The 26,115-nt window shown below is 61.0% G+C and overlaps 1 protein-coding gene across 3 annotated transcripts in view; it reads left to right on the forward strand.

Annotated features, from left to right (window-relative positions):
• TRAF7 (TNF receptor associated factor 7) overlaps positions 1-26,115 on the forward strand; it is a 42,740-nt gene that overhangs the window by 13,906 nt on the left and 2,719 nt on the right. For 2 of the 3 annotated variants that reach the window (XM_075899854.1, XM_075899855.1), the window contains exons 2-17: positions 5,171-5,289; positions 5,521-5,578; positions 7,179-7,270; positions 11,598-11,714; positions 13,060-13,152; positions 14,647-14,680; positions 16,850-17,033; positions 17,748-17,882; positions 18,812-19,029; positions 19,927-20,000; positions 21,090-21,138; positions 21,335-21,462; positions 22,799-22,881; positions 23,791-23,830; positions 24,229-24,345; positions 25,790-25,912. In XM_075899854.1, the coding sequence (XP_075755969.1) occupies positions 5,209-5,289; positions 5,521-5,578; positions 7,179-7,270; positions 11,598-11,714; positions 13,060-13,152; positions 14,647-14,680; positions 16,850-17,033; positions 17,748-17,882; positions 18,812-19,029; positions 19,927-20,000; positions 21,090-21,138; positions 21,335-21,462; positions 22,799-22,881; positions 23,791-23,830; positions 24,229-24,345; positions 25,790-25,912 (1,626 nt within the window). In that variant the 5' untranslated portion in view covers positions 5,171-5,208. Of the gene's footprint in view, positions 1-5,170; positions 5,290-5,520; positions 5,579-7,178; positions 7,271-10,361; positions 11,323-11,597; positions 11,715-13,059; positions 13,153-14,646; positions 14,681-16,849; positions 17,034-17,747; positions 17,883-18,811; positions 19,030-19,926; positions 20,001-21,089; positions 21,139-21,334; positions 21,463-22,798; positions 22,882-23,790; positions 23,831-24,228; positions 24,346-25,789; positions 25,913-26,115 lie in introns of those variants that run through there. The other variant, XM_075899856.1, reaches the window with a different exon arrangement.

The raw sequence follows: 26,115 nt of genomic DNA on the forward strand, positions 1-26,115 counted from the left end.
GTATTGTTAGCCCCACCTTCCACATGGAAAAACTGAGACCCAGACAGATGAGGTGACTGTCCCGCAGCCCCCCAGGCAGAGCCCATGAATCTGGTCTCCTTCGTGCCTTGCCCACAAGGCTGGCCTGGCCCACGTTCGCACCAGTCAGGGGTTGGCTAGATCATAGGGACACTCCTCTGACAGCGGTGGAGAGGCAGAGTCTCCTCCCAGGCAAAGTATGTGTCCCTTTGGCAGCGCGGTGAAGCTAAGACAGCACTGGCCTATGCTCTGCAAATCGGATTGTTGTCCCTAACGGCGGAGGAGAGCTCTGCTGAGCCCTGGCGCAGGACTCTGTTCAACGCACCCCACTTCGGGGTCTGCAGTTCTTTAGGAAGTAGAGAAGATGTGATATTCTCGGAGGAATTCGGAGCTCCCGAACCCCCCTCCTGCTTGGTACCCCACCTTTCTATAGGACGAGAAGTGTTGTGGCACCTTTGAGACGAACAAAAATATACATCTAGTAGCACAAGCTTTCGTGGGCAAAACCCGCTTCCTCCACTGAGCAGGGGGAAGCCAGTTCTCCACAGACGGCAACTTTTCCGCTGTCCGTCAGACAAGTTTTTTTGGCCTGGAAGCAAAACACAACCCACCCATTCTTAATGCAGCCTGGCAAGTAGGGATGTAAAATCCCGTTAACTCAGTTTACCAGTAAATCGTTACGTTTAGCCTGTTAGCCACTGGAGAGCCGACACCTCCACTCCCATGGGCGGGGCTGCTTGGGCAGGGCCCACCATGGACAGGGGCTGCTCCGGCCAGACTGGAGTAACCAGTAAGCATCCGGGTAAGGGTGATGCTCTCCACTTAACTGTTCACATCTCTACTGGCAAGGTGGCAAGAGTTCAACCCATCAAAGCAGATTCTGCATGGACTAACTGATCTCCCAGGAACGGACTCAGGGAAGAGTTTTGCATATGAAGGAGAACCATGTAGTTACTACTTCCCCATCACTGGGTCCTCCACTCCAAGTGCTGCCGCCCCTTTCCTGGCCCAGTGTGCTTGACTGTTGGACCAATTGACCATTACTCCACTCTGGTGCCCTCCCTCTGCCCGGCAATCTCTTTCCTGGGTGATGTGCAGCTAGACTAAAGAACATGTCCCCAGCTATGACCGACGTGGCATGAGCAAACCTTTGTGATTTGTGCCATTGAAACGCCTGCGACTAGTGAAAGAAATTCCACACCCTCTGGGGCTCACGCAAGATACGACAACAGGCACGCCCACACCATCCACACCACCATTACGGTCGCGCTGTGCATTGCCCGCGTTCTCCACCAAGCAGCCCTGCTCGGTATGAGGCCTCCAGTGCAGCCATTGCAGCAGCATGAGAGATGACTCCAGGGAAGCTGGGAGAGAGCAGGAAGAAAAAGACACGTATGGGCCATTCAGCGCAGAAGGTTGGGAGGTGGCTGCAGATTCCGTGGCAAATCCCACGCACTGTGCAGTAGGAGGTGTTGCAGAAATAGTTCTTTCTCCAGTGCAGTCTGGGTCTGGTAGGTTTCTGGCCTGCCCCATGCCCCAGTGGATGTATCATTGTGGCCCAGACACAGCACGTGAGTTGTCATGTTGACCCGAAAAGAGGAACCTAGAACTGTACTCATGTAGGAGGATAGAAATATTGGGGGAGTCCCTTCCTTGAGGTAAATGACTCTTCCTAGACATAGGTTTCCTGCATCTATTTCTGTCATAAATAACCCGTCCCGGTGAGGGTACAGCAAGTTTGTGCAGCGCTCGGGGAACTCTGCCACTGAAAACGGGGACACCCCTGGAAGTGAGAAGTTTCACCAGTCACGCTGCCTTGTAGGCTGGCGCAAGAGAAGCCAAAGGCTAAATTGGCCATAGGGAAAATGCTTCCTTCTTGTTTAGTTGCTCCTCTTGGGTGGAGTTGAGGCATCTTGCCTTGGGAAGGGCAGAGTTTTAGGCGGGTTCCTACTTGCAGCAATTCTGGGACCTAGAATTGCGGGGTGAGTACCTGAATCCAGCTCACCCCTCTTGCTGCTTACAGTCACAGAATCCTAGAACTCTAGAACTGGAAGGGATCTCGAGAGTCATTGAGCCCAGTCCCCTGCCCTCACGGCAGGACCAAGCACCGTCCAGACCATCGCTGATAGACGTCTGTCTAACCTGCTCTTAAATATCTCCAGTGATGGAGATTCCACAACCTCCCAAAATTTATTTCAGTGCAGTTTTTTCCAGTGTTGAACCCCCTGACAGGTAGGGAGTTTTTCCTAATGTCCAACCTCAACCTCCCTTGCTGCAGTTGAAGCCCATTGCTTCTTGTCCTGTCCTCACAGGTCAAGGAGAACAATTTTTCTCCCTCCTCCCTCTGACACCCTTTTAGCTACTTGAAAGCTGCTATCCTGTCCCCTCTCAGTCTTCTCCTTTCCAAACTAAACAAGCCCAGTTCCTTCAGTCTTCCCTCACAGCTCATGGTTTCTAGACCTTTCATTATTTTTGTTGCTCTTCTCTGCACCTTCTCCAGTTTCTCCACATCTCTCTTGAAATGTGCTGCCCAGAAGTGGACACAAGACTCCTAATCAGCGCAGAGTGGAGCGGAAGAATGACTTCTCGTGTCTCGTGCTTACGGCTGGTCGTGTGCTCGAATGCGAGGCCGGTCTGACTGCTTCCTCTTTTTCTAAATTGTCTCTTGGTAGAAACCGGGAAGCTGCATTAAAAAATAAGTCGCAGGGCAGAGTAGCTCTGTGGATCTGGATCTGGCCAGGCTGGCTCGCTGTCCTTTTGGGGCTGCTCCTTTCGAAGGTACGTCCTCAAGGCCTTTGCCACAAGCCATGGCACCCGGCCACAGGAAATATTTATCTTTCCAGGGCTTTCCGGTGCAAAATGGAGCGTCCCTTTCCCTGCGGCAGTTGGACTGGCTCCTCCCTGCCCACGTGGGAGCTGACTGGTAAAGTCCTGGGTTGGAGAACTCAGAGAGCGTCTCCAAAACTGAGACTCTAGGGCCTTTTCTGTGGTGCTGTGGGGGGAGGCTGTAAGAGTGGGCACCTAAGGCCATTGCTGTTCTAAGCAGCTGCGGAGGACGCTGCAGAGCCAAGGATATTGCTATTCCTTGGGCCTGGCCTGGCCTGGCCTGGCCTGGCGCACCACAGATGGGGGGCTTCAGCCCAGCTGGAGCAACCCCCCGCCGCAGCACACCTGGGCTGGGCCTGTTGCGGACACGGCCTGCTTTGGCCAAGCTGAAGCAGCCCCTTCCCCTCCCCCCACCCCATTTAATCAGTGAACTGGTTGAACAGAACATTTAACCGGTACATGAGAGGGGATTTTCTATCCCTAGTAGAAACCCAGCCCAAAGACAGCTCCTGCCCCAAGCAGCATAAATTGATGGAGTGCAGATGCAGCATTTACAGGCCTGGAAGCAGAAGTCCTGAGCGGAAGCTGCCAGAGCCAGGATCTGTCTGTTCCAGTCTCTCCGGACCAGAACTACATGCACTGACCAGATCTGCAGGCGCTGCCTCAGCAGCTGTTTCTCCCTGTCTATTCTGCCCTGAACTAGGAGGGTTCCACTCTGTGTTCAGTTTCCTTGTGGAAAACCCTCACCACACACAGCGGCACCACTGCAGATGGTGAAATTTGCGAACACTGAGCAGGGGGCAGCTCCCGGCCCCCATGGTGAGCTCCCTGCACCTCCCGAATTCACACAGGGGCCCGGGAGCTGTGGGGGGGAGCATAAACCCAAAATGATGCCTTGTGCCATAGAAAGATTTACACAGCGCAAGCTCCTCAAAGTGGAGGAGGATCTGCACCGTTCTCCCTCCTCCCCCAGGTACGAATTGCACAAAGGGTTCGGGATAAACAACATTTTCCTTTGTAATTAATAAACTTGGTTTTTAAGTGGTTATAAGGGGAGCAAATGGAACAAAGCCAATTAGTGAGCAAGGTAAACGTGCAATCTAAGCTACATTCACAAAAGAAACTGGTCACGCATACTCATTCCTCGCCCTAAACGTTGCTTTAGGCGGGTTGCTGAGTTCCTGCAGCTTAGAGTTCCAGGGATTTCTCGTCACAGGCTAGATCCCTGTTGCAGCCAGGGCACCAGGCCTTTCTTCCCCACAGTACTGTTAGATCCTCAAAGCTGTCACCGTGGGTGGGGATTCAGCGAAGCATCGGCAACCAGAATTAACGCGTTCCCCACCCTTCAGTAAGATTCCATATGGCGAGAATCTTTTATTTCCTGTTCGATCCCCACCCCCGTCACTGGGAAAGTACCCGCTCAAGATGCCGCCCTGTCTGAGGTGGCATGATCACATGACCGGGCACTGTTCATCCTATATACTTACTGCCACTCTCCACCCTAGAGGTGGCTGCATTCCTGGGGGTGCTGTTTGAACAGAGTGTTGGTCTGACGGCAAACAGAATTATTCTCTCTCATACTCAAGGCATTCATGCAAGGGGCCGCTGCTCGCTCTTCCTCCTTCAGCTCCTCCGAGTGCCGTTCCTTTGTAGAGACCCAGCTAATCCTTCGGCTCCATTTAAGGCTGAGCTGTCCCATAGCCTTCGAAGGAAGGCGGGGCTGGGGGAGAGGGAGAAAGCAGCAAAGGCTCTGCCGTGGGGGACTGTAGCAAGTGGGCCTGGGAGAAAGCAGCAAGTGGGTGTCAGTGGGGAAGGAGGGAGAAGGCGGGGCAGGAAGCGGGTTATTGGAATGGGGAGGAAGAGGCTCAGAAAGGGAAGATGAAGTAACTGATCCTGCAGAGAGTATCTCTGTGCGACTCGTGTGGTGTCGCTGGGCGCTGTCTCCCCAGGGCAGACGGCTGCGGTCCGACCTGTCTGTCTGCTCCTAAAGCATTAAGCCTACGTTTTCAGTAGAAGCTAATGATTTGGGGCGTCTCGGGTTTTGGGTGACCAACCTGAGACCTGCAGAGACCTGATTTGAAGAAAGGGCCTTCTCGACGGGAGAAGGGGGGGATCCAACTCCTTTAAGGCCCTGGAAGTTAGTGACGCAAGTTCATTATCACTCTTGGCAATCCAGGCCTGACTTGGCGTAGCGAGTCGTCTGTGTGTGCGTGCCAGATCATGTCAGAGAGCTGATGCATGGTCTGGGAAGCGGGGGGGACCTTCTGACACCCCTGCCTCGCCCTGCATGAGTGACCCAGCCTCCAACTTTTTCTCCTTCCTCCAGAGCAAACCTCCCATGACTAATACATGCGGATCTAGATTATGAGCTCAAACAAGAGTGCTCGCTACAATCGCTTCTCCAGTGGCGCAGCAAACATCACGACTTCTGACAACACTAACGGGGTAAGCGGAGCAGGGGCCGGAAATGGGGAGTGGGGGGTGTTTCGGGCCTCTTCTGCCCTCCTTTTTGTGTGGACAAAATAAAGACGGGTGAAAGTTTGCCCATTAGGGCAGCAGTGTCCACAGATAAAACCGTTGGAATCTTCCTGAGTATTGTACCCAAACTGGGCTGAGTAGCAAACCCCAATCCCGCAAGGTCGACCCATGATGCCGTTATTTCTGCCTTGGTTTCAGACGAGAATGGAAACGACTTTTGGGCCTGCCTATTCCACGGTGACCACCATCACGAAGGGTGAGTGTCCCATGGCCTCGGAGCCTCTGGCCCTGGGGGGGAGGGATAGCTCAGTGGTTTGAGCATTGGCCTGCTAAACCCAGAGTTGTGAGTTCAATCCTTGCAGAGGCCATTTAAGGATTTGGGGCAAAAATTTGTCAGGGGCAGTACTTGGTCCTGCTGTGAAGGCAGGGGACTGGACTTGATGACCTTTCAAGGTCCCTTCCAGTTCTAGGAGATAGGCAATCTCCATTATTAAAAAAAAAAAAAGGGCACCCTGCCGCTCTGAACCCTCCTCTGCTGCACAGAGAGCGCAAGGAATCACAGCGAGTCCCTGCACGGTCACCGAGGGACACGCAGCAAGACGTGTGCTCTGGACACATGTGGTCCCAGCGCCCGCTAGGGGCCTGGTCAGCAGGCAGCACAGAGATAAGTGGCCTCGGAAGTGCTTTCCCATGAATCACTCTTCATTATCTGCGTCTGTTACACCCCCAGTGCCCCTCCCGAGCTCTGGGAGTTTCCATCCTTGCTCTCCGCCTGAATGGGAATGATTTTGGACAGGTTGAGCAAAATCCCCTTGAGCTGTCTTGAGTTCAGCAAGGACGGGGATGCAGGGGGAAGACAGCGATGAAGTGCACAGGGTCCAAGCCAGGGAGTCCCCAAGCAACCAACAGTCCCTGTGAAGTAGGTCCCCCAAAGCCACCCCGGCCCGCAGAATTCCTCGTCCGCTTTGCTTGGGAAGCTGGCAGCTTTCTCCCTTTCCCTTGGGCATCGGGCAGGAGCCGCGTGCTGGAATCATAAGGCCCTTGAGTCACGCAGGCGACCTTACCATTAGCAAACAAAAACCAAGGCCCAGCTGGTGTCCGGGGGCCTGCAACTCCCAGCATCCCCTGAGTGCTCAGCTTCCGTTTTCCACTTCCCATGCCCAGTAAGGGGGGTTGTACCACCCCGCCTCACAGGGCTCCAGCCAAACCGGAGAGGAACGTGGCCTGTAGCCTCACGAGGGGCCAGTGGCTTCGCTTGCCTTGACACGACTGCTTTTGATTTACCAAAGCTGAGACTCCCACAGGTGAAAACAACGTGGTGAAAGGAACACCCACGTTGTCATGCATACTGCCACGGGGGCAGAGTTAAGGTTACACTCGCCACTGTACCTGGGTCATTGCCTGACTTCGGAGTAGTTACATTTGCAACCTCGGTAGCAGTCTATAACAAGCTGATCTTTTGGGTACTACAGCCTCCCTGGTGCCCAACGAACAGCCAGACTGCCCCTGTTATAAGCCATGTACCGTGTGGCAGGATGGGGACTCCCTTTTAAGACTATTTTAAGCCTACGGCTCTGTTGGAATCGCTAGCATGAGTGGAATGTCCGTTTCTGGCGGGGCTGGCTCCCCTGAGCACGCTTGGCTCGAGTACCGGTGATCCGGTATTGCTGGTGCTGCCCTTCCTGGGGCCTTGGGGCAGTGGGGAAATCCCGGTTCCTTTTCTTTCGCTTGTCCAAAGTCTTCCCGCAGCTCCCCCCGGGGCCCCGTCAGCGTTGGGCAAACCCAGGGCATTGCAGAGAGCCCTCGCTCGTTAAAGGTGCAGCGAAAACCCTCCATGTGTGTCTTTTGCTTTCAAGCTGATGGGACCAATACCTTTAAGCAGCACCGCAGGACGCCCTCCTCATCCAGCACACTCACCTACTCCCCGCGGGACGAGGACGATGGCATGGTACGTGTTTAACGGGTGACCTTTCTGGGGAGTTACACCAGGCGGGCATTGTGTGATTGCCCTGCACCAGGTGAGTCGCTGTCCGGGCGTGGGCAGGACAGGGCAGTCGGCACAGCCGGGCCTGGCTGGCCTTTGCTCGGTGGGGAGGAGACAGAGCGGTGCAGGCGGGGCGGTGGGTAAGTACGACTGGCAGAGAGGTGATGCTGCTCGCTGAAGGTCAGTCGCAGAGGCAGGACTGGATCTCGGCATTCATGCTGCCCGCGGGGGGCTCAGCCCGCTGGGCTGGGCGTCTGTCCGGCTCCGGCCGTCTGTCCCCGCGTTAGAGGTGAGCCCCGGACTTCTCCAAGGGCAGCCTTAGCTTTGGAGGCGAGGTGCCCGAGTCGTACTCACTCAATATACAGGTAAGCCCACAAACCTACCCCTGCCCAGGCATCAGCTCCCGGGGGGAACACTGCACCCAAAGCACTTGTTAGCTGGCGCGGGGAAGGCCTTGAAACTGTTCTTCTAAGGAGCTGGAGTCCCGGGTGAGGCCTGCTCATGTGGACCAGGCCCCTTATAAAGGACGCCAGCAGCACCCGCTAGATAAGTATCTTCCTTCCCCGAGTCTTTTCCGATGTGCACCCCTAGAGGGAGTCTCTCTCCACAGAGCCACAGTCTGGAACCAGACCCGCCGTGATCCGGCCGAAAGGGCTGGGCTTCCTATTCACCCTGTCCTCTGCCGGTCTGACTGTGCGGCCGGTGCCCTGGCTGTGGTACCAAGCTGCCTCCCCGCTTCTGAAGAGGCAAAAGCCTGGCCGATATTTGCCTCTACGGAGTCATCGCCACAGACATCAGCTTCTTCTCGCTGGCGTCCGCTTTTCCCCTTCAGCCGTTCCCGGTTAGCTCCTCGGTTTCCTCTACCGGCCCTGGGAAATCTTTATTTCCCCGACTTAATTACCCTCCTGTGCCCTCCCTCCCCAAGAAACCAGTGTAGATCTATTCGAGCCAGACCCATCTACCTCTCAGAGGGTACGTCTACACTACCACCCTCGTTCGAACTAGGGTGGTAATGTAGTCATACGAACTTGCAAATGAAGCCCGGGATTTGAATTTCCCGGGCTTCATTTGCATGTTGCCGGGCGCCGCCATTTTTAAATGTCCGCTAGTGCGGACTCCGTGCCTGCGGCTACACGCGGCACGAACTAGGTAGTTCGGAATAGGTTTCCTATTCTGAACTATCTGTACACCTCGTTCCACCTCGTTCCGTGCCGTGGGGCACGGAGTCCGCACTAGCGGACATTTAAAAATGGCGGCGCCCGGCAACATGCAAATGAAGCCCGGGAAATTCAAATCCCAGGCTTCATTTGCAAGTTCGTATGACTACATTACCACCCTAGTTCGAAGGAGGGCGGTAGTGTAGACAGACCCAGACGCACGCAGAGCAGTGCTGTGGACAAAACTGCCCCTCTGGCGTGAGTCGTCTGACTGCTGAGGTCTTACAGAAAGCTGCTGCGGTCACTTTCTTTGCTGCAGAACTTTGTGTTGTCTTCCCATTCATTGCTGAGGCCGTAGACCTGATATAACCCCTTGAGGCCATTCATTCTTGGCTTTCCATCGTTCCCTGCCAATCCATTTGCCGGCTCCGTTTCAAAGAGCTCTGTGCTTGGGCGTTTAAGCAGGTACAGCGACGATCGGAAACGTGTAGAGCCAGTAAGTTCTGGAGATGATAAAGGACCAGTCAGGTCCTACTTGCTCATTGTCTGAGGTCCGGTTCCTGCCTGTCCCCCTCCTGCAGTGACATAGTGGCTTGGCTGCTTTCCTTCTACTATCCCAAAGCTGTTGGTTTCCTCTGCTCTTCCCTGCGACAGCTCGCTAGCTCGCAGGTTTCCTGATGCTCCGCCTTCACTCGCTCCCCGTGTTTTGCAGTCGTGGGCCCCTTGCGGCCCCTCTGAATTCCTTTCGGGCCTGGGGCCTGGGCCGTGCACCTTTCTGTGGGAACGCCCGGGGAGGGTTACTTGTGGGGGGGGCTTTCAGAATCCGCCTCTGGTGCAGCCTCTGCTTCTCGGCCATTGAGCTGAGTAGGCATTGGAGGGTGGGAAGGGACCTCGAGAGGTCTCATAACTCAGCCCCCTGGGCAGAAGCAGGACCGGGTAAGCCTAGACCGCCCCGACCAGTGTTTGTCCAACCTGTGTTTAGACACCTCCAGTGATGGGGATTCCACAGCCTCCTTTGGAAGCCTGGGCCAGAGCTTACCATGACGGGGTAGCTAGAAAGGGGGGTCCCAATAGCTCTCCTAAGTCTTCCTTGCTGCAGATTAAACCTGTTACTTCTTGGCCTGCCTTCACTGAACCTGGAGAAGGACTGATCAGAGTTCTCTTTAGAACAGCCCTTAAGGGAGCTGCAGACTGGTCGGATCCCTCCTTGCTTGTCTTTTCTCAGGACTCTAAACACGCCCCATTACTTTAGCCTGTCCTCGCAGGCCGGGTTTTCTAAATCGGTTTGCCTTTTCCTTGCTCTCTTTTGGTCTCTCTCCGTGTTGTGGAGCCCACAGCTGGACACGGGGCTCCGGCTGAGGCCTCGCCCGTGCCACGCGGGCTGGGACCGTCACCTCTCGTGACTTACGGACGACACTCCTGCTCGTGCAGCCCAGAATGCTACGGACCTTTCTCACGGCTGCATTGCATCGTGGCCTCGTGTAGTCTGGGAGCCCCCGGATCCCCTTCCTAGGCTTGCCAGGTGTCCGGTATTCACCTGGACCGTCCGGTGTTTTCACCTCCTGTCCGGTAAAAAAATTCAGAAAATACCGAACACCTAAAATGTCTGCTATTTTCTGATTTTTTTTTTCCCAGACAGGAGGCGAAAATCCCGGGTGTTTACCGGGTTCCGCAGGGGAGCTGTCCGGCCCAGAGCAGGGAGGCAAGATGGCAGGTGGCCACCGGCAGCCTGTTAGGGCCGAAAAAGCCTCAGAAGCATTTCTTAAAGGGGCCACGCTGGGGGTTTTTTTAGTTGTTTTTTGTTTTTTGTTTAACAACTCTCAGGGTTTCTGGGTCTTTTTTTTTTTCTCAACAACTTTGGTCTCCCCCTTTTTTTTTTCTTAACAGTGTTTTTCCTCTGGTGTTTTTTTGGGGGCGGGAAGGGTGTTCGGTATTTTTTGTTAAACCATCTGGCAACCCTACCTCTTCCGCAGTGTTCTTCCTTAACCAGCTCTTCCCCGTTTGGTGGGCCTGCCATTGGTTTGTCCTTCCCAGGTGGTACGTTGCCCTTGGCAGTATTACGTTTTCTCGTGTCCATTTTAAACCAGTTCTCTGGTTCGTTAGGGTCCTTCTGAATTGGCAGCCGTTAGCCAACGTGCTTGCAGCCCCGCGCCGCTTGGGGTCCTGTGCAGACTTTCTGACCGTGCTCCGTTATCCAAGTCATGCATGGAAAGGCTGGGCAGAATCCAATCCGGGACCGACTCCTGAAGGAGCGCTAGAGACGGCCTTGCCGGGCTTCCAATGCGCAGTGCACCCACCCGCTCGCCTAGGCGGATTCCCCTGGGGCGCATGTACAACACGCTCCGTCTTTTCTCCATCGGCCCGTCCCTCCTGCTCTCCACAGGCTTGTTTTGCTCCTCTCTGGACGTGTTCCTGTGGGTCGGTGTCAGAGCAGTGGATGTGTTACAGGCTGTTCGTTCCCCGCCCCCGGCTGGACTCAAGCTTTTTCTCCATTGTTGCTTTAATGCTGACTTGCGAACCTCAGCGCCATGGTGGGGGTTAATATTCCAGGGCAGCATCCCCTGCAAAGCCAATCGCAGAGAGCCCTGCGGCCAGCCCGGCCTCCTGGATTGGAGCATGCAAAGCCCCGTTCGCTCCCCCCTCCCAAACAGGAAGCAGCAAAGCCAGGCCGTCCTGGAATTGAATTGGAGGAAGTCTCCACACTTACGCAAAGCAACTTGGCAGAAGTGAGATAGCAGGGAAACGAGTGCGAGTGCCGAGATTGTAGAAACCGGCAGCGCCTGGGAGCCGGGGCCGGGGCAGATTGGCTGAGCTCGCTGCAAAGGGTTCCTGCGTAGCGGCTGGCTGTGGGGGCGCCCGGTAAGTAACGGCACAAGTGAGCCTCGCCGATGCATGCTTGGAACGGTACGTGGGTGCCGTACGTTGGACCTGCCTGGGGACTGACCCCAACCTGCGGGGGGAGGGGGCTAGGTGGCCCAGACTGTGCTGACGATGAGATACGTTCTGCTCCTGGCCTGCAAGAGGCTGCGTGCCCTGGCACCGAGTTGCATGGAGGAGGATGGGAGCTGGAAGCAGCCGGGGGGCGGAGGGGTTACATGTAATAACGGCGTTGTTCTGTGTCTCCAATGTGGAAGCCTCCGATCAGCACCCCGCGCCGCTCCGACTCCGCCATCTCCGTGCGCTCGCTGCACTCCGAGTCCAGCATGTCCTTGCGCTCCACGTTCTCGCTCCACGAGGAAGAGGAGGAACCAGTAGGTATTTTGATGCCGTCCTTAGAAGCCACACGGGGACGCTCAGTGTGAAAACGGCCTCTGGGCGCCACCTGCTCTGTGTGTGTGTGTGTGTGTGTGTGTCCGTCCGTCCGTCCGTCCGTCGGTCCGTCCGTCCGTCCCATGGCAGAACCGTTGGCTGGAGGGAACATTGTCTGGCTGGGTGCCAATCCCAGCTCCGCCACCAACTTACTCCATTGCCTCGAGCAAGTCACCTCATCTCCCCCGTGCCTTTGTGACACCGTCTGTAAAATGGGGATGATGATAATCCCAGCTTCCGGGTTTCGTTGGCTAACATCTGTGAAGCGCTTGGGGAGTCGAGAAGGGGCGACAGCGCGGAAGGGGCTGTGTTACCATTCCAGCTGCGGGTGGCAGTGGCCGTTGCTGTCCTAGGTCCCGGTCCTGCCGTTAGCTCTGCCTGGAGTCCCGTTGATTTCACTGCAGCTCCACCTGGGATCGGCCTGTGTGGAGCTCAAGCCGGGATGGGGGCCTTACTCTTAGCAGCGTTAGCAAGAGATGTGCCAGCGACACAAGTCGGCAGCTGGATTTGACCATTCCCCAGGCCGGGGCTGGTTCGAGGGCCGGGCAAATGTGCATGTGACTCGCCTTCACCAGTCGCCCCACTGTGCCAGCGTCACGCCCCCACCTCGCCGAGCGGCACACGCTGTGACAGGTTGGACCTCCCTGGTCTGGTGCCGTCGGGACCTCGCCCGTCCCGAACCAGAGAACGGGCCGGACCAGGGGAGGTGTCCCTGGCCACCGGCCCCAAACGAGCCAGCCCCCTCTGCAGCCCCCTCTGCAACCGGGCTGTCATGCTGCCACTGCCCCCAGCTCTGGGTGACCGGGGTTCTCCAACCCCCCAGCCCCGCGCTGCCACATGGTGCCGGGCTTCTCTGGCCCCCGGCTCCACACAGCTGTGGGCGGCCAAGGTTCCCGGCACCGCCCGGCCACCGGCTGCTGGAGTTCTGCAGCCCCAGCGCTGCTGTGGGGCTCTCTGGCCAGGTTGCTGGCTCTCCTGCCATCAGGCTCCCAGGCTCTCCGGTCCAGGAGCAACCCAGAGCGGAGAGTGCAGGATTTTGGGAGGTGCAGCCTGTACTTAGATCCAGCGTTCGGGGGTCCCCTCGCAGTGCCCCACGCCGAGGGAGGCGCCCACGGTGATGGAATCACTGCCGGGTGTACGGACTCTGACTTAGTCGACTTAATTGTGCGGTGTAGACGTGGCCTCCAAGCTCTTCCAGCGGCTTCCTTCCCCCGCTCGCCGCCGTGCGGGACGGGGCCTGCGTTTGGGACGCTTCTGACTTCACCCTTGGTCTGTCTGTGTCTCCAGGAGCCCCTGGTGTTCGCCGAGCAGCCGTCGGTGAAACTCTGCTGCCTGCTGTGCTGTAGCGTGTTCAAAGACCCGGTCATCACAACCTGTGGGGTAAGGAGGCCTCTTTCCACGTCGCTGCCCCGGGCGTTGTGAATGAAATGTGGCTGGCAGCGGGCGGGGGGCCAGCCAAGCCGGTCTGTGCTCAGGTGAGGGGAGGCCTGGCAGGAACACACACAGTCTCCAGGAAGGGGACGGCTGGTGAGGAGGTGACGGTTCGGAACCGGTGCCCGAGGGAGGTGGGACGGGACACCGCACCCCCAGCCGTGCCGTCAGATGCGATTATCCCAAAGCACTCTTCATAGCGCATCGTCCCGTCTTAGTACAGTTAGGCGCGTGGCCCTGGCGAGTGTTGCTGTGTAGCACTTCTGCGTTCTGCTGGGCTCCACCCCAGAGCTGGCTGCATTTTGGCAGGGCTGGACGGGTCCCTATCTACCAAGCCTGGCGCGAGGCTTGATGGAGTTATGTCTTTTGAGATCCTCCCATAAAAAGGCCCAGTCGATGTGCAGATACAGTCATTACTTTGAGAGGTGCCATTCGATTTGCATGTTCATACTAGCTGTGTAGGATTCCTGCCTCTGGGCCAGCGGCGGAAGGACTGTATCCATGTGGTAGTGTTGGCGTCTGGCCAAGTGCCGTGGGAGCCGAGGGTAGGTCTAGCACAGGAGAAGCCCGAATCCGGAGGGCGATGAAGACATCGCGCGTTATTTGGAGCGTGGTCCTTTCCAGCCGGCTCTGCACACGGCCCCAAGTGGCCGCTCCAGCCGGCAGCAGTGTGAGATTTACTGGTTAATATGGACAGGAGCCCTCCGCGGCAGGAAGCCGACGGGTTTCGTTTGGCAGCTCCGGGGGAGCGCACAGCCGTGCGAGGCAGGAAGGGGAGGCTGCAGCAGAGGCGCCGATAACCGAGTGCGGGAACAGCAGCGGGCAGAGTCGCAAGTGACGATGCCACGTCGGGGCCGGCTCCGGAGTCCGCGCAGGGCCCTGGGAGCCGCCGCGGGGCTTGGCTTGTGCTCGCGCCGCCCGTTCGCTGGAGCCTGAGCTGGAGCTGCGGCTGTTGGAGGACGGGACAGTTTCTAAAGCATGTGACGTGGCCGGTGACGAGCCACCTGTCCATCCTTCTAGCCTCACAGCGGTGCCTCGGGCAGCCTCAGAGCTCCCAGGGGCTGGGATGGGGGGACAGCGCAGCTCGCCACGTGGGGGGAGGCGCTGCTTTCGTACACCGTTACGCGCATCGTTTCTCTGCCGCAGTGGGCACGGGGGGCAGGGAACCCCAGGAAATCAGCCCCAGGGTTCAGCGAGGAGCAGGGCCAGTGCGGCAGGTTCCAGGAGGTGCTCGGGACGCGTGGGCAGGGGTCCAGCTCGCTTTGAGGCACGTGGCTGGGTGCGGGCTGCGTCATTGCTGGGGCATCGGGGCGGGCGCAGGGGCACACTCCGGCGCCGAACAGGGAGCGGATCTGCTGCCTCGGCCGGCCTGGCTCCCCACCCCCGGGGCCGTTTGTCTGCTGGCCGGGAGCCTGACGCTGCTGTGCCTCTTTGCCTCCGCAGCACACGTTTTGCAGAAGATGTGCCTTAACATCTGGTGAGTACAGAGCCCCCGGGGGCCGTGTTCTCCCTCCGGGCCTCTTCCTCCCGCATGCCCTCCGCAAAGCCTGCTTGGGTCCGGCATGGCCCCCCAGCCCACCCAGGGGCCCTGTTGTGCCCCAGGCTGCTGGAGCTGCTCAGCTCTAGGCCCTGGCTCGGCGGGAAGCGCAGAGCTGGGGCGAGATTGATCGGCACGCGGTGTCCACGCAGGCCTGGCTGAGCTCTCCAACCCCAGTGCAGCGTGGCCTGGGTTCAGCATGGGCTGGCGTGATTCCCTGGGGCTGATTGGGCCCATGTCCTGCTCAGACTTGGGGCGGATAATGTCCAGGATTGCAAATGACCCAGCCAGCTTGGCCTTTGACACGCGGAGGGGACAGACCGGTGCTGGGGACCGGGGCCGTGAGCTGTGACAGAGGAGTCCAAAAGGCCCCTTCCCACCCGCCGTTTGCAGCGCTGCTGGCGCCGTGTGGGCCCCGGATGTCAGAGCAGCGCGGGGGGGGGGGGGGGGAGGAAACTCCTTTTATGGGAGCGACTCCGGGGCTCGAAAACGTGTCTCCCGCCTGCAGGTCATAGCCCACCCATCTTGTGTCTCCTTCCCTCCTGGTCCTGGCAGGGCCGGCTACTGGCCCCGAGTCAGGCCGAGTGCTGAGCAGCCTCTTTCCTTCCCTAAGCGCGGGCTCCGAAAGGCAGAGGCGTCCGGGCTGCTGAGAGGGAGTAGCCGGCGCCTCTCCCTCCTGCACAGGGTGCTATTAACCCCGTCAAGGCTAGTGCCCCACTCTGGCACGATGAATGCAGAAGTGGGGGCCTGCAAAAGTCCCCCAGAACCTGATCTCCCCAGGCTTCCCCCCAAAATCCTAAAAACCTAATTTGGGGGCTAGAAATCCGCTGCCACCAGCAAGTGCTTTTGAACCCACAACCGGGGTGGACACTTGAAAGCAACCCCCGGGCACCCCAAGATCCTTTCCCCAAAGAGCTTGAAAAGAAAAGAGAAAATCCAAACGGCCGTCTAGGGCTGCTGTGCCCTACTCAGAGGCCTGCAGGTCCCACAGACAGATTGTCCAGGGCCCAGGACTGACCCATACCAGGCTAAGAAACAAGAGAGCATGTTTATGGTCACAGCAATACTCCTGTTCCAAGCAGAGCTGGGTCGGCTAGATGGGAAGAGCCACCAAGGAATAAACTCGGGGAATTTTCCCATGGGAACCAAACTTAGTGACAAAAGAGAGGCACCCCCATTGCTAAATGCACAGACATCACCTTCCCATTCCCAGACCGGAAACCGGCCGGATTCAGCTAGCCTTTGCCCTGCTTACAGACGCCGAAGAGTCTTTTCCTGGGGAGGGACGTGTTGTCTGCCCCCCTCGGTATCTGGGGAGTCCCCCCACATTCCTTTGTCCTGGTCTGAAATCCCTCTCTGCATTGCTATTGGCTGACTGCTAGCTGGCTAGGTACAGTGAACCCGAGTCCCCAGGCTGCTGGCCATCCCCCCCCCCCCCCCCCCGGGCTTGGCACAGGGGCGGGAAGGCCCGACGGGGTCAGCCCAAAGGTCCCTCTCGCCTAGTGTCCTGTCTGCCCCGGGGCATTGCCAGGTGCCATTGGGCATTTGTCTGGCTGCTTTCCCCTCCGCCGGGGCGGGCTTCCCCAAACAGCACCTCGGCCTGCCCCCCAGGAGGGGGCGCCCCAGTTAGTTGCTGCTCGTTCCCTGGAACCTCCCCCCCGTCCCCCAAGGGCTCGGCGGCAGGACTGTGGCTCCTTGCTGCCGGCGCTGGGCCGTGCCCAGAGGCAGCCGGGCAGGTGTGGCAAGGCAGGTTCCTCTTCGGCAGCCGGGGGGATTCCCGGCACTCAGCCCGGCAAAAACAAGAGAAATCCGCCCCGCCCCTGCCTGCCCGCGGCCCTGTTGACAATTCCCCAGCCCCCTGCCCTGAGACTCCTGGGATTTGTGCGCCGGGGGGGGGGCACATGGCTCTGGGAAGACTCCCCCCAGTCCCCTCCTCCCTGTGTGGGACTGGTGCCGCTGCAGGTCGACGCTTGAGCCTGCTGCCCGGGGCCGCCAGAGGTTCCCCGGGGCCCCGGAGACGCTCGCGCTGACGCGCCCGGTCCCGGCGCCTGAAGCCGGGGCTGGCTCCCAGCAGGGCTGAGCGCAGGCCTCTCTCCCCTCCCCCGGCAGAGAAGTGCCCCGTGGACAACGCCAAGCTGACCGTGGTGGTGAACAACATCGCCGTGGCGGAGCAGATCGGGGAGCTCTTCATTCACTGTAAATATGGCTGCCGGGCCGGGGCCAGCAGCAAGCCCGTGGCCTTCGAGGTGGACCCCCACGGATGCCCCTTCACCATTAAACTGAGCGCCCGCAAGTGAGTGCCGCCGGAGCCGCCGCCGGCTGATCGCACCATGTGTGCGCCGTCGGCAGCGGCATCGCCCCTGTCTGAGGGAGGCGCTGGGGAGGGCTGTGCGGCGCAGAGCAGCGGGAGGCGCACCACAGGGCCCAGCGCTGGGTCTCGTGGCTGCAGGGGGGGCAGGTGAGCAGCGGGGGGCTAAGACAGCTCCCTGCCTGGCCTGGCTCCGCAGGCTCCTGGATGGGGGAGCGCACAGGGCTCTTGCCCCTGCTCCCAGCGCTAGCTCCACACCCCCATTGGCTGGGAACCTGCCCCTGGCTGCTTCCGGGCCCAGCCTGGTCTGCGGGGCAGGGAGCCGGGGGTGGCTTTGGGCTGAGATCTCCCCGGCTACCACGGGATCCCCAGGAGCTGGGCACTGAACCCTGTGTCCTACCCCGAGTCCCTTTGGAGGATCCCTCCCCCTCCCCCCGCGCTTCATGCCCTCAGCTGCTGGGTGCTGTTGATCGGGGGAGCCGGTGCTGCCCACAGAGGGCTCCCTGCTCTCCAGCGGCCTTACGGCAAACCTGGCTAAATCCAGCCCCGGCCCCGGGGTGACTCGGGGGGCAGGGAGGGCTCCGTGGCCGGAGTTCCCGGCAGGGCTGCTCCGCCCGTGCCCCGTGAAGCCACGTGCTGCCCCCTCCTCTCTGCCCGCTGGTGACCGTCTCTCCTCTGCGCCTTTCCCCGGGTGGGCAGAGACCACGAGAGCAGCTGTGACTACAGGCCGGTTCGCTGCCCCAATAACCCCAGCTGTCCGCCCCTCTTGAAAATGAACCTGGAGGCGCATCTCAAGGAGTGTGAACACATCAAGTGCCCTCATTCCAAATACGGGTAAGCGGCGCGGCGCCAAGGCCTGGCGGGGCTGTCTCAGGCCCCGAGACTGAGTCTGGTGCTTGGCCTCGCTGCCCCGGGGCCAGGAAGGTCTGCGGGGCTCCCCCCGGGAGGGACTCCAACGGCAGAGCCGGCTAGAGCGGGCGGCCGGATCGCTCGTAGGAACAGCCGGCCTGGGTCCGACCAAAGGTCCCCGGCATCCTAGAACGGGGAGGGACCTCGAGGGGTCGAGTCCAGCCCCCTGCCCACACGGCAGACAAGCACCAGAGCATCCCAGCCAGCCGGCCCAGGGTCCTGTCTGCCCACAGCGGCCAAGGCCAGGTGCCCCAGAGCGGGGGAACAGAGCAGGGAGTCACCCAGTGATCCCTCCCCTCGCCCATTCCCAGCCCCTGGCAAACAGAGGCCGGGGCCCCATCCCTGCCCAGCCTGGCCAACATTGATGGACCCAAGCCCCATGACTGTATCTCGCCCTCTTTTGACCCCTGTTCAAGTCCTGGCCCTCGCGGCTCTCCGGGGCAGAACGGACACGGGCGGAACAAGGGCTCGGCTGGGTGCTGGCAGGGCCTGGACCCTCTGGGACGCTTGCCCTGCGCAGACCAGCCGCGGCGACTTGCCAGGCCCGGGGGGCAGGCGTGAGGCCCTCCCCGGCACCCCCGTCTCAGCCTGAGCATGGCCCTTGAGCTCCGTGGCCGCCGGGCGGGGCGCTGGCCTTGTCCCTGCCTGGGTTCCACGTGGGCTGAAACCTCCTGAGGAGAGGGGTCGGAAGAGCCGCTCTGGGCCAGTTCCCCAACTGGGCTTGGGGCAGGTCACAGGGGTGGGACAGGGGACCCCTTGCCCCGTGTCTGTCAAAATGCCCAGCACGGGGCCCTGGGAGCACCAGGCCCTGCCAGCAGAGCCCGGCTCCAGCCCCCTCGCCCCCTGCCCGCCAGGTGCACGTTCATAGGGAACCAGGACACCTACGAGACGCACTTGGAGATGTGCAAGTTCGAGGGGCTGAAGGAGTTCCTGCAGCAGACGGACGACCGCTTCCACGAGATGCAGGTGGCCATGGCGCAGAAGGACCAGGAAATCGCCTTCCTGCGCTCCATGCTGGGCAAGCTCTCCGAGAAGATCGACCAGCTGGAGAAGAACCTGGAGCTCAAGTTTGGTGAGTGGCCAGGCCGGGGGCGGGGCCTTTCATCGCCCCAGTGAGCGCTTAGCTGGGGACCAGGGGTTCCTCTTGGTTGGCCAGCCGGAGCGGCCTGGATTCCTTGGCTTTGCGGGTCCGGAGCCTGAGCCGTTCCCCTTCCAGTTGGAAAGTCCTGACCCAGGTTGACCAGGACTCCGCTTCCTCCCAAGCGTTCCCAAAGGCCACTGGCTCTTAACCGCCTCCTGGGTACGTCCACAGCAGCACGATTTCGGGCTAACGTCCGCTATCCCTGTGGCCCTTAACCGCCCGCCTGTTAGGTTAAAATCATTTCGAAATAACGGCTTCCCGTAGACCTCGCTGCACAAGGAATGAGGAAGAGGCCAGAATCGCGCTAGACCGCGCCCAATCTAGAAATAAGCGACACCATTTGCATCGCTCAGGTTGCGTCGCTTATTTCAAGCGACGCGCGACTGTAGACTCTCCCCTCCCCCCCCATACCAGTACAGGCGGACTTGCGCACACACATTTTACACCCGGACAGCAATGCCGTTAAAGCGTTGGTCCAATTGTCCCAGCCCAGTCAGGCGTGGGAGAGTCCTTCCCCTCGCGGGGTAGCTCCCGAGGGGTGAGAAAAGGGCCGGCTGGAGAAACGGCTCCAGGCTTTGCTTCTTACCCTCCGGAACAAAGAGCGACGGTCTTGCCGGTTGGTGCGCTGTAGGCCAAGACTCAAAGGGCGGCTCAGAGCCCGGGTGTTCCCATTGCCGTCCATTCAGCCCCAGCCTGTCCTACGGAAACCGACGCGTTTCCCGCACCGCTCCCCGCGCAACCCCACAATCCGTGTCTGGGCCCGTGCCTGGGAGGGGGGCCCGGCCCGGCGGCCCTGGGACTGACAGACCGGCCGTTCTCTCGCCCTAGATGTGCTGGACGAGAACCAGAGCAAGCTGAGCGAGGACCTGATGGAGTTCCGCAGGGACGCCTCCATGCTCAACGTGAGTCGTGTGGGGGGTCGGCCGGGAGGAGCCGGCCCCTTGTGTCCCTCCCTGGTTCTGCTCCGCGTGGATTCCTGGTGCAGGGAGGGCTGACGGCGCGGCCTTGTAAAGCGTCGCTTCCCGAGGGCCGGGGAGACCTGGGTTAGCGGTTCCAAGGGCCACGGCCTAGTTCTGTCCACACTGGCTCTGTTGGCCCCCCGTGGCCAGGCAGGATCTGGGGGTGAAGACGGCCAGAGAGCGTGGCTGGAATCTGGCCCGAGTGGGCAGCCCGGCTCTCCGGAGCACTCGGCGTGGCCTGTGGACGCCCTGGGAATCGGCGTGGAGGCCTTAGCGTGGCTCAGCCCCTCCGCTGGCTGCAAGTAGCCAGGGCTTTGCCCAGAGCTCTAGCCCTCCTGGCCTTCTGTTGCAGCTCGACGTGGCCCAGGACCTGCCACGGGGGTGGCTGGTTCCTTGGGTAACTGGCAGGGGACCCCCCCCCCTCGCTGTCCGGTCCCAATGTGCAGCAGGCCCTGGGCAGCCCGTTCTGGCGGTGAGGGGTTCGCCTTCCTGCAGCGCACGCCCCAGCTCTGCGCACGCTCCCCGTGAGCGCCAGCAGCGAGCGCGGGGCCCACCGGCCTCAGACCCGGCCAGCAAAACGGCCCCATTGGAGATGGCAGGGCCCCGACCCCGTGGCCAGTGACCCCTGCTGCGTCCTCAGGCCTGGTGGATTTGGATGGATGCTCCTCGGAGCTGCCTGGCCCTGCCCGGCGCTGGCTTGGGGCGGGGGGGGAAGGCTCATCGTGCGTTTTGGAAGACAGACGAGTGTCCATGTGCGGCCCTGATCCCGGGGAGACCCATGCGGAGCCCTGTGCCCCCCGCAGGGGGAGGGTAGTTGTGTGCTCCCCGTGCAATGACGGCGCACGCGGCCGTAGGCAAGGGGCTTCCAGGCCTCTGTTCTGTGGCCGGAGAACGACCCCCCAGGCCGGCACTGCCCGGAGGGCGCTGTCTGGAGTCTCAGGGTCGGAGACTGGGTGGGACGCCGGGCGCTGGCGCCGGGGCTCCGGAGTGGTCAGTGGCGCTGCTTCTGACTCCGCGGGGTTTGTTTTGCAGGATGAACTGTCCCACATCAACGCCCGCCTCAACATGGGCATCTTGGGATGTGAGTACCCGCGGGCGCGCTCCCTCCGCCTGCCCCAGATCCCTTCGGGGCGGGCACGGTGCCTGCAGGCACCAGCTGACTCAGAACGTGCCGGTGCAATTCAGCCGCTCTTCCCTCTGAGTTCCCTGCCCTGCCCCGAGCTGGTAGGGTTCGCGTCACGGCCCCTCACCCTCCCCTGCCTCCTCTCGCTCCCCAGCGTACGACCCGCAGCAGATCTTCAAGTGCAAGGGGACCTTCGTCGGGCACCAAGGCCCTGTCTGGTGTCTCTGTGTTTACTCCATTGGAGACTTGCTGTTCAGCGGCTCCTCGGACAAAACCATTAAGGTAAGAGCCCCGCGGCCGGCGTGGGCCTTCGATGGGACCATCCGCCAGAGCTCCCCGGCCCGGGGCTGAGCTGAAACGGCTGCTCCCAACTACACCTGGGCCCAGACGGCGCTCGGTTCCCTGCCAGACCCGCGGGCCTCTCGGGAGAGAAGTCGGGTCTTCCGGGCTCTTACTGAGACCCTGCTGCTCCTGCCCGTCTCAGCCCCGAGAGCGCCCGCCAGCAGCTAATCCTTGATTTTCTGTCGTGGCTAAAACCCTGTTGGGCCTGGCAGCCGAGCTCGCGTTTCCCCACGGCCTGCGTCCGTGTCCCAAACGCCGGCGGCTTGCTTTGCCCATCCTGCCGGTGCATGGAGCCAGCTGACGGTCTGGCCCCGGCAATGGTTTCAAATGGTCCCCAGGCCGGCCCCCAGCTCCGTGGGAGTGATGGCCGGACGGCTGTGGGCAAGGCGCAGGGAACTGGGCCGATCGCTGATCACTAGAAAACGGGGCCTGGCGTTTAATCTCAGTTCTTGGGGGTCTAGTCCAGGGCGGGGAGCCGAGGCCGCTGGGTTCCAAGCCGGCGAAAGCCCCTGACCGTTGGATCGGGGGCAAGGCGCTTGAGGCCAGATGGATTCGGTTTTCTCCCCGGGGAGCTGGGCGCTCTCGCTCCCATTGACAGCAGGGCACGGGACCAGACTTCCTTGGGTTTGTTTGAAACCTGCCAGCCATTCATGCCATTGGGTGACCCCTCTTCTGATGTTCCGGGAACACGGAAATCGCCTTCCCGTATTCGCTCTCTCCACGCCAGTCAGGGCGTTACAGGCCTCTCTCCGCGCCCCCTCAGGCTCCTCTTTTCTCAGCTGAAAAGTCCCCGGCGTTTTGCTTTCTCTCCGCGTGGGACCCGATCCAAACCCCTCAGCATTTTTGCTGCCCTTTCCGGGACCTTTTCCAATGCCAAGGGACGTGTGTAGAGACGAGGCGCCCACCTCGGTCCGCAGGATTCACTAATTCCTGGGGCCCAAGGCCCGGCGGGCAGGAGGGAACCAGGCAAAGCGAGCCATGCGCCGAGCAGCTCTCCCCACTCCGGTGTGCTGGAATCCCGGGCATTTCTTCCTGTGCTGCTGAGGCCCGGCTGTGGTCTGCCCTCGCGCCGCGGGAGCCGCTGTGGCTGGGGCCCTTCGGCCTGACCCTGCTTGCGCAGTTCCCTTTCCTAGCCGTGCTCCTCTCTGCCGGTCAGACCGGAAACCAGGTGCCCCGAGTCAGCTGTTTCCTGATTTCCCTGCGCTTGGAGCTCAGCTGCCTTCCTGCCGGGCTGCCCTAGGGCAGGCATGTGATCTGCGTGCTTGTGTCTCCGTAGGTGTGGGACACCTGCACCACGTACAAGTGCCAAAAGACCTTGGAGGGGCACGATGGCATTGTCCTCGCGCTCTGCATTCAGGGGTGAGTGGTGCGGGCCCCGGCTGGGGGAAGGGCCCGGCTTCTGTTCCAGCCTGCGGGCTCGGCTGCTGATTTCCTTCCTCGTTCCGACGGCGCCGGGGAGGGGAGGGGGCCTCCCAAGGGGCAGAGTCCCAGCTCTCCCCTGCTAGCGGGACGAAGGGGCAGCCCTGTCCGTCCAGGCGGCGATGAGCGTAGTGTGGGGGTGGGCAATGATGTTCCCGGGGGGCCGCTTAGTGAGTTTTGGTACGTGGTCGTGGGATGGCTCCTCCAGGAGGGGGCGGGGCCCGGGCAGAAGGGGCGGGGCCCAGGCAGAAGGGGCGGGGCTGGGGCCTGAGGCTTTGGAGAAAAAACTCCGCAAAGGGCTCTCGGCTCTGCTGTTCCCGTGTTGCCCGGCAGCCGCCCAGGGTTGCTGGCCATTTAAAGGGCTCATGGCTCCGGCCCCTCCCCGGGTTGTGCTGCGACTGGGAGCCAGGAGCCATTTCAATAGGATCCCGCTGCTGGAGCCCCTGCCTGGAAAGTGGGTGGCGCGGGCAGCAGGACAGACTAAGGGTACGTCTAGACTACATGCCTCTGTCGCCAGAGCCATGTAGATTAGGCTGCCAGGCACAGGAAAATGAAGCGGCGATTTAAATAATTTACATGGCTGATCAGCTGTTTGTCAGCTCAGCACTGTAGTCTGGACGCGCGGGTGTCGACATCAAAGGCATTTGTCGACCACCCAGGTAAACCTCACCCCTAGAAATGGCCGGATCCAAGCGTGAGGCGGGCCCCTGGGCCTTGCGTTTTGGTTGGGCGGGAGGGACGTCCGGGCGGCTCCTTTCCTCTGAGCAGGCGGGGAGGGGGCTGAAAGGACGGGAATCCCGGAGCCGCTCTCGCCTGCTGACGCCCGTTCGTTTCCTTGTCCCGTCGCAGGAACAAGCTCTACAGCGGCTCTGCTGACTGCACCATCATTGTGAGTCCCGGAGGCTGCCCCGGCGATCCGCCCGCCCATGCGCAGCGGCGCCTCCGCTCTCCTCGTGGCCGGGGGGCTGGGAACAAAGGAATCCCTCGCACATGGTTCCCCGTGGCCCTCAGCCACGTTCCCAGGGGAGGAAGTTTCTCAGAGTAGAAGGGGGGGTTCGGTCTCTTCCAAGCGCCCCAGGCTTTCCCGCTCAGAGAGGGAGAAGCCAGGGCGCTGAACTGGCCCAGGGCGGCGCCCTCTGCCCCCGGACTCTGGCCGTGGCTTGCTGGGAAGGAGCTGTCCTGCCACCCGTGGCCCCTGGTCTAGGAGCGTGGCGCTGGATCCTGCTGGGGGGGCGAGAGGCGGGATGGCAGGGGGCTGCCCTCACCCACTTGCTCTTCCTTTCTGAGGTCTGGGATATTCAGACCCTGCAGAAGGTGAACACGATCCGGGCGCACGACAATCCCGTCTGCACGCTGGTCTCCTCGCACAACATGCTCTTCAGTGGCTCCCTCAAAGCCATTAAGGTAGGGGGCTGGGCCGGGGGGCTGCCTTCGAGCGGGGGGGACGCCGCCTGCCAGCGTTTGGCCAGGCTGAAGGAAACGGCTCCCTGGGTGCGAGGCGGGACGGCGCCTGTTCCCGGCAGCCACGGCCGCGAGGAGATGCTGGAGCCGCTGCCTGAAGGGCCTTGCTTGGTTTTCTTGGCACCCAAAAACTGGCAGCGGGATGGGCGGGGGCTCGTGCGCCGCGGGCGGGGAGCAGGGGTCACGACGGGGCCGAGAGCGCGAGAAAGGAGCCGTGATTCCAAGGGCCTCTGCTTTGGGGTCCCGGCGGGCGCGTCCTTCAGAGGGCCTGGTTTCCAGGTGCTTGGGAGCCACGTGGTGGGGAACGCGGGGGCCGTCCAGGGCAGCTCTGCCTGGGCCCCGCACGTCCAAGTCGCTTCGGAGAATCTTGGCCAGCTCTGCTGCCAAGGCTCCGTGCGAGCTTGGGGGAGCGGCCTCCTTTGGGTGGGCCTCTGTTCCCCCCCGTGGGGGCGGCGTGTGGCTACGGTGCCCTGGGGCCTGCCAGGCGCCCGAGAGCTGGAATTCAACAGCCCGAGCTCAGTCAATACCAACCCGGGTGCCCCGCCTGCCCGATGAGTGAGCAGAAAACCAGCCCCCGCTTCCGCACGGCTCAGATCTCCCCTCTCCTGCGGCTCGGCCTCCGGGCTGGTCCCCTGCGCTGCTCTTGGGTTTGCAGCTGGAGAGGCCGGGGGCCGGTACGTTGCAGCCGCGCTGGGCAGGACACAGGAAACGTTCTTCCTGCCGGGGCGTCCGTTCAGACTGTCAGGGCTACGGCTCGTGGGAGGGACGGGGCGGCGCGAATTGATCCGTCACTGGTGTGACAGCGCGTCGGGGATCCCCCGTTCCTGCACCCCCGCAGCAGCAAGAACAGACTCCGCCCTTTTTTTAGAGGGATAAGGGATCTTTCGGAAAAGGCTTTATTTTCCGAAAGATCTGCGTCTAGACTGGCGCTTTTTTCCGGCAAAGCTCCGAGCCGGAAAAAAACGGCAGCCATGTTTATGCAAATGAAGTGGGGGGGATTTAAATCCCCGCTTCATTTGCAATTACGATGTGTCTAATTTGCATCCCTTTTACGGAAAAGGGGTGCAGTCTAGACACAGCCCAGGTGTCTGGGTTAATCCACATTTGGGAGAGTCAGTGGGAATCTCCCATCCCAGCGCAGGGGGATCCCGGTCCCAGAGCAGACAGCCCCCCCGCCCCCCACGCCACAAATGGGTAGCCCCAGGGTCGGCCACCACCGGTCCCCCCATGTGTGGGGCCAGCCGGAGAGCGAGGCCCTGCCTCCCCCTCTTTTGGGGGGCTTGGTTGTGTCTGCCCGGAGGCGGCTTTCGGGCAGGGAGCAGGCGGGGGAGTCACCGGAGCCGTTGGCGCTGGGCCCCGCTGAGAGCGCCGTGTGCGGCTGCCGCAGGTCTGGGACATCGTGGGCACCGAACTCAAGCTGAAGAAGGAGCTGACGGGCCTCAATCACTGGGTGCGAGCGCTCGTGGCGTCGCAGAACTATCTGTACAGCGGGTCTTACCAAACAATCAAGGTACGTCCCCGCGGGCGCGCCCGTTCCCGGGGAGCCTCAGGGCTGGCAGCCGAGCCCCGGGCAGCAAGGAGCCTGGGCGTGGAGCTGGCAGGGGGCCCCTGCTCGCAGAGTGAACAGGTTCCAGGAACCGACGAGCCCCAGTTTATCCGCTCGCCGGCGAAACGCCTCCGGCCCCCCGGCGCCGGCCGGTCCCTGCTGCGGAG

This window comes from Pelodiscus sinensis, chromosome 16, assembly GCF_049634645.1.
Source record: "Pelodiscus sinensis isolate JC-2024 chromosome 16, ASM4963464v1, whole genome shotgun sequence".
NCBI classification, from domain to species: domain Eukaryota; kingdom Metazoa; phylum Chordata; order Testudines; family Trionychidae; genus Pelodiscus; species Pelodiscus sinensis.